The 7,857-nt window shown below is 32.5% G+C and overlaps 1 protein-coding gene across 2 annotated transcripts; it reads left to right on the top strand.

Moving 5' to 3' along the window:
- Positions 1 to 3,394: 3,394 nt before the first annotated feature.
- Positions 3,395 to 5,622, top strand: LOC133302198 (uncharacterized). Of its 2 annotated transcripts, none has more exons than XM_061501944.1 (2): positions 3,395 to 3,870; positions 3,959 to 5,622. In XM_061501944.1, exon 2 carries the CDS (start codon positions 4,335 to 4,337, stop codon positions 5,286 to 5,288), a length of 954 nt encoding a protein of 317 aa, XP_061357928.1. In that variant the 5' UTR covers positions 3,395 to 3,870; positions 3,959 to 4,334; the 3' UTR covers positions 5,289 to 5,622. The 2 variants fall into 2 exon arrangements, with proteins under 2 accessions (XP_061357928.1, XP_061357929.1); XM_061501945.1 differs by having other exon boundaries at positions 3,956 to 5,622.
- Positions 5,623 to 7,857: the final 2,235 nt, after the last annotated feature.

Below are 7,857 nucleotides of genomic sequence, written 5' to 3'. Positions count from 1 at the left end.
AAAAAGATCAATGGTGTCACATGCTTACAAATCAGAGTCATTGATCTTTTTTTATCTAACGGCTCACAGATGAGGTGTCAAATTTCAAATTTGACACTAGTGTCAAAGGATCCTACCCAATGTTATTAAACTCGACCTGGTTATTGAACTGGTCAAGGTACTGGGTCACTGAGTCACTAGTTCAACCAGTGGGTCACTGATTAAACCGCATGACCCGATAAATATATATAAATTTATAATTTATGTTAAAAAAAATTATAAACATACTCAAATACATGTAAAAATAATATCAATTTCAAATATTTTAATATAAAAAATAAATCTTTAATTTACTTAAATAGTGCACAACTCCTAATGAGCTTTTTTCTTGATTTTTTTTTTATATTTTAACACAAAATGACTCTTTGTTTTGGGTTTAAGCTAATTAGCCCACTTATTAAAGCCCAAAAATTAAAATCCAGCAAAAATTGTGGCAAACAAAAGCAATTTTCAAGTCTAAAATTCTCGTAAACCTAGAGCCCTTCCCAAGTCCCAATCTCTCAATCAATTTTACTGAGCACACTTTCTCGATACTTGTATCAATGCACATTTTCTTCTCTCTTGTCTTTTCAATTTTCACATTCATTCACCCACTTTTCCTTTTCATTCTATTTTTTAGAACGAAATGTTCTCTATTCGGTGGAGAGAACAACATTTTGTAATCCATTGTTACACCATGAAGAGAGATCACCAGAACATTTTCTATTATTTGTTACACCAACCAAGCAAAACTTTAAACGTTTTCTATTCTTTGGAAAATCGGTGGAAGTTTCGTAACCCATGAAGAAGAGTTGACCAAGATATTCCAGTCCGCCTGAAGAAGAGAAGCAAGCGTTTGAGGCAACTCATTCTTGACAGACATGGCAACCAGATTCTTGTTTGTTGTTGTAACTCATTTTTCTTTTCTGATTTTTGTGTCCTCCGTCACTAGATCTGTGAATCCCTCCATCTTAAGGCTGTGAAGGGCAAAGACCGGTTGGACTCGGTGAACCAGCAGCTCACCGGTTTTAATAAACCCGGCCGAGTTGCACGGGTTATGCCGGTCGGCTTGCATGTCCGATTCTTTAGCTTACCCGGACTGGTAAGATCACCGGTTTCCGGGTTGAATCGGTCCGGTATATATATATATATATATATATATATATATATATATATATATATATATATATATATATATATATATATATATATATATATATATATATATATATATATATATATATATATATATATATATATATATATATATATATATATATATATATATATATATATATATATATATATATATATATATATATATATATATATATATATATATATATATATATATATATATATATATATATATATATATATATATATATATATATATATATATATATATATATATATATATAGGACTTATCATTTCTCAAGCTGCCGGAGATAAAGTTATCTCCGACTACTAAATCATAACCGTACAAAAATGGATCAATGGTGATAAAGGAAGAGAGAGAAAAGAAGAATCATAACCATTCAAAGGTGAATCAATACATATAAGAAAATAAATAATTAAAACGACGTAGTTTTGGGTTGACCGGAGATAAATTTATCTCAAACAGCTTGAGAAATATTTTTCCCATATATATATATATAAATATAAAGGCTCACGAGTCCAATTGTTTAGCGTGCAAATTACGTGGATTAGGATTTTTAAAGGTTACAAGCATTTAACATGCGGTTTGAACAAGTTATGGTCCACGGATTAGCGAACTAACCTGCTAAATAATGTTTTTTCTTTATTTTTTTCTTTTTGTATTTTGTTTCAAAATTATATTCCTAATAGATTAATGGCTGACCTCAACGCAAGCCAAAAGAATTGAAAAAAAAAAAATAGTTTCTTTTCCCCTCTAGCTATAGCATAAAGCCTAGACTGATATTGGTAAGAGTAAAATATCTTTTGGATTCTTCACAAAAATCACGAGATTCAATTTAATCATTTAAAAAAAAAATTAACTCGTGATTGCTCTAAAATTCAAAATATACATATGTTAGTTTTTTTAAGGGATTAACATAAGTCTTTTTTGAATTTCAATGGGACCATGATTTTGTCTATCTGAATCTATTTCGAATTTAAGAGTAACCACAAGTAGACTTTGTTTTTCCTAAGTGATTAAAATGAGCCAGTAATTTTTATTGAGGACTCAAAAAATACTTTAATCTATTATTAAAAAAATTGTTTTATTTAATTTATTTTTGGTGTACGAAAATGAGGGGGTCCTTTTTATTTTATTAATTTTTTTTCATTATAATGAGATCCCCTCATTTTTTTTAATATGATAGAAAAAAATATATTTTTTGTAGTAAAAACAAAAAAAATTCCTTTAAAAATATTGAGAAATTATACTTTTACGATGCATAAGATTCATATATAATGTTATACTCATATAAAAAGAAAGGTTTGATGTTTGTAATTTTAAATAACATAATTTATGTCATTTTAGAAGAGAGATAGACACAAGAAATGAAAATCATGGGAGAGAGAGTGAGTGGTTTTTTTTAATTTAAATTTTAAATAAAAAAATTATTTTGTGTTTATCTCTCTTAAAATGACATAATTTTATGTCATTTAAAATGACAAACACTACTTACAAAAAAAATAAAAAGTAAAATAACAAACATTTTTCCCTAAAAAGATATGCTTCTTTATTTTTTTTAAATTGATGAACCCCACATCATTTGTCTCAAAATATAACATAACTTCTTTCATATTACATAAGTAAAACCTAAAAATATATTAATATGGTTTGCTTTTTCTACAATTAAATGTAGATAACTTATCTACGTTGAGCCCAAAACGACATCGTTTTGAGGCGGAAATCAATGTATTTTTGTAATTATAATTTAATTTAGAGTTATAATAATTTTTTTATTATAATTTTAAATTTTTCAACCCAAAACGACGTCGTTTCGGGAAGGAATGTAGATAACTTATCTATATTCACCTTATAAACATTAAAGCAATAAAAGGAATAAGTTATTTTACTTACTTTTTTTTCGACCTACCTTGGCTTACCACTCTGAAATACCATTAGATCATATCAGAATCTCAATTAATCTTTATCTTTTTTTCTTTTAGTGAGATTCTGATCTAACAGTGTTAGAGAAAATGATAAGTAAAAATAGATAGAAAAAATGAGAAGTAGAATAACCTATCGCAATATAAAAATATTTTAGAATGTTTATGCATTAAAGGTAGATTGAAAAATAATTTTCAATATACAAAGAGGAAGGAGTATGATTTGGGTTTTTACAATGTTGGTGTTTTACTTACCCAGGGGCCACAAAGACAAACACACACACTCACACACACACGCTGCTTTGTGCTTTTGTTCTGTGTTTTTCAGCGGTGGTGAGGTGAGTGTCGAGTGGACCTCAACAACTCAACAAACACGAACTTATCTCTTCCTCTTCCTCTTCCTCAGAAGAAGAAGAAGAAGAAGCCTTTGGTTCTTTGAATTCCTTTGTTGTAGAGCTGAGCTGAGCTGAGCCATTCCATTCCCCTCCCAGTTTAGTTTCCTCAATTTCGAAATCAATCGAAGCAGAGCATGATCCACCTCTTTCCCAGTTTTGGACTTGGATTTACCCATACAAAATGCATCTTAATGGTAATGGGGTACTCTGATTCTTCTTCACTCCCACTCATAACCAACAAGGATTCAAGATTGTTGCCTTTTTGCTTTTGCTGTTCATACTGACACTACATGGGGTGGTCATCACCATTCAACTCCACATTCAACAAATAGCTTATTCTGAATCCATTAATATTTTAGGGCTTTCAACTTTCAGGTATTTAGTTTCTCAAATGCCTCCTCAATCTTCATCCTTATATTGTCTCAACTCAATTATCCCTTTTTTTTCTTTCATTTTGGAGTAGGTCAATTTTTCACAGGAGGAGGAGAAGAATGAAATGCAAAGGCAAATGCCCAGAACCAGAAGAAGATTCCATTGTGCTAAGTGAGTCTTTGGACTTAATTGCCTTTTATCATTATTATTCCATTTCTGAAAGTGAAGAGGAATAGTTGCAACGGTTGAAACCTTCAAAGCTGCTTTATAAACTGGGGAGAATATTGTTCTTTATACCCTTCCCGTTGTTCACAACAAAATCAAAACTTGCCTCCAACTCCTACACCCCTTTTTTTCTTTGAAGACCCTTCGTTTCAGGTGATTTTCTTTGGACCAATTGTTCAAATATATCATATCATATCATATCAACATCAACAACACAGTGCAGCCAGTGATCCCAAGCATCGATGGGGCTTCTTCTTCGGAGTCTCGCGATGCTTGTTCTTCTTATATGCTTTCACTCACTCCCACATCCCCATGTCAGAGCTGCCACAACCCAAGCTAAGTCGTCCCTTGATGCAATTCTCCAAGATTATGCCTATAGGGCTTTGGTCAAACCAAAAACAGGTACCATTTATAATGCCACTCAACTTCCTTCCAATTTGATTGGGGTTAAGGTTGCTGCATTGAGATTAAGGAGTGGCAGTTTAAGGAGAAGAGGTTTTCCAATGTACAACGAATTTGAAATTCCCAAGGGACTCATTGAGAAACCTTATGTAAAAAGGCTTGTTTTGGTGTACCAAAATTTGGGTAATTGGTCAACCAGGTACTACCCTTTGCCAAATTATACTTACTTGTCCCCTATTCTAGGACTTCTTGCTTATAGTGGTTCCAATTTGTCGGCTACAAATTTATCAGAACTGGATGTAAATGCATCCGGTGAACCCATCAAAGTCAAGTTCCAGGATGTAAAATCTGCTCCTCATGGCACCATTGCAAAATGTGTTTGGTTTGATTTACAAGGTTCATACAATTTCAGCAATGTAACAGGAGCCAACACTTGCTCTACCTCCCAGCAGGGCCATTTCTCTTTAGTGGTTGAGTACATTGCTCCTCCTCCTAGTCCTACACCATCACCAGCCTCTCCTGCCCCTGTACCAAGTGCTCAAGGGGAGAACAAGAGTAACAAGAAGGTCTGGATTATTCTTGGGTCTGTCCTGGGAGGACTTGTGTTGTTGGTTTTGTTTTGGTTACTAGTTTTGTGGGTGCTCAAGTGCAAGCAAAACAAGAAAATACAACAGATGGAAAGGGCTGCAGAGGGGGGAGAACCTCTTCATATGGCATCTGTTGGGGATACGAAAGCACCTGCTGCAACAGTTACTCGAACACAACCTATCCTTGAACAAGAATATGCACCCTGACACCCTATTTTTGCATAATCTTCAGTTGCTGTTCAACTCATATTCAAGCTCAATTAATGTATTCAGAAATTCTTCTGAACACACCTTTTTTTGGAGGTGTCGCTTCTCCCCGTTCGTTTGCTTAGGCTCTTGGTTAGTTTATACCGGTGGTAATACAATATTCTTGTGTAAATCTGTTTATCTCCTTCATGATTCATTGTGGTGTGAATGTAGCAGCCCAAAGTGATTGTATATGTGATGGATTCAGTTGTTCAAATTGACAAGGAATAAAAATGTAGCACCTACATTTTGAATTATTTTTACTATCCTCTATGGGCGTGATCTATAAGGAATAACTTGGTATGAATGTTGTGGGCACACAAATGCTTATTCTCTCCGTCACCAGTTCTCATTCCATAATATTGCTCCTGAAGAAAGCATTCTTGGAAATTCAATGTGTACTTCTTTTGCCTGCTGCTCTCTGCTTTTGTTGGCATTGTCTTCCTAATAGGATTTGGGTAGGATGCAGTATCTTACAATAAAAAATATATAACAGGAAACAGTTCTCTTTGTTGAGGTTAGCCTTGATTATACTTACACCATTTTTGTTCTACAAAATTACACCCATCTCTCTTACTTTATTATTTTAAAGGAAACTTTGCATATAGTTCATATATAAGAACAAAACATAAAAATAAGAAAGATAAAGGAGGTAGGTGTAATTATATCCAAGAAAAAAAAGATGGTTAGGGGTAGGATCCTTGACACCTTATCTGAGAGCCATTAAATCAAGACAAGATCAACGACTCTTATATGAAGTGTCAAAGGATCATGTTATATATATATATATATATATATATATATATATATAGGGTCAGGATCATTTTACACTAGTGTAAGTTACACTTTTAATCTTATCTGTTGATCCTACTTATATCTAAGGGATCTAATTTTTTAGTAATGTGAGTCATTGGATACAAGTGGATCAATGGTCAAGATTGGGTGTAAGACTTCTAACTCTTACACCGGTGTAAGAATATCCTGCCCCATATATATATATATATATATGGGTTTGATGTTTGTCCTTTTAAAAGACATAAGTTATGTTATTTTAGGAGAGAGATAAACACAAAGAATGAAAATCATAGAGAAGAAAGTGAGTGATTTTTTTTTAATTTAAATTTTAAATAAAAAAATATTTTTTTGTGCTTATCTCTCTTAAAATGACATAATTTTATAGGAAAAATAAGTATCATATTGTAGAAAAATAGTATCACTTTCCTACAAATACACAAAAGCACGTGGGTTCCATTTTTTTTTATTTTCTCTCACCACTCTTTTCTCTCTCTTCTCTATGTTTGTGTGCGTAGGAAAGACGTATTATTTTCCTACAACACGAAGAAAATAAATCCTAATTTTATATAATTTAAAATGACAAACACTTTCTCATATATATATAAAAGTATTATTGTATAATATAAGTATATAACTAGCAAAAATGGAAATGGAAGCTTAGAAATTGACCATGAAGAAGACAAAAGGCTAATAATTAAATTATATATAAAAGTATTGGAAATTTGGAGTAGGAATTGCATTTGCAGGTGTGTTCATTGTACATTCCTAGTCTCCTAATTTGCTACCAAGCAGACAAATGGCAGAGTGACCAAAGAGACAGCAAATAAATATCAAGATCTGCCGAGTGCCGACAGCACATTTATGTTCATACTTTTGCTTGGAATGACTTCTTCTCCTCTCTCCACTAGAAGAAGCACAGGGAAAATTAATAAATAAATAAACAGCCTCCTTTTTCCCGTGAACTGTACTAGTTGCACATAAAAAATAACTTGTTCAATAAAAACAAAATCATCCCCATCCATGTCTTTCCCTTTCATTTTCATCTCTCTCATTCATTTATATCAATGATAGTAATACTCGATGTGAAAGTCCGTGCACATAATTTATTTAAAAGAATGATTTCCCTTCCCCATTTGGTACGGTGTGAATGCTTGAATAGTTAAATGGGTTGGTTTTCAATTTTCAAGGATCATAGGTCAAACACATACACGTCAAACTACGTCCAAAAACGCGGCAAAGTGCTATTATCACGGTGTCGCCCTCTGTCACTCTATTTTCAGCTCGACAACTTAGTCATAAGACTTAACAAAGCGCATGGCCAATAATGAATCCAATAAATTTTATATGACTTTAAGGTGTGAAGCCGTCAAGACTCAAACATCAACCATTTACTATTATTACTTCTCTTTGTCGTTCCCAGTTGAAGTGCGATGCCCTGAATCTTGCTCGCCACGCCACTTAAATAAAACCCAGCAATATATTATGTAAGTTGAATTGCTTCTATCCTTAACCTTCAAGTGACCAAAGCACATGAAATCTGTAGTTTATATTTATGGTTCGGTGAAATTCCTTTGATTTCTTTCAAGGGTTTAATCTTTCTTATATTATGAGAGATAAATTTATTTCTTACACATATATAAAAGTACACTGTGCTCATATTTTTTTTCTCTCTCTTCTTCTCACATTGACTCACATGAATCCCACACAATTTTATGTATGTGTAAGATATAAATTT

This window comes from Gastrolobium bilobum, unplaced genomic scaffold (genome assembly GCF_033153095.1).
Source record: "Gastrolobium bilobum isolate Gb01-03AN ecotype WA unplaced genomic scaffold, APGP_CSIRO_Gbil_v1 utg36934, whole genome shotgun sequence".
Lineage (NCBI taxonomy): Eukaryota > Viridiplantae > Streptophyta > Magnoliopsida > Fabales > Fabaceae > Gastrolobium > Gastrolobium bilobum.
The sequence above is the reverse complement of the archived record's forward strand: the minus strand, read 5'-3'. Positions and strand labels throughout refer to the sequence as shown.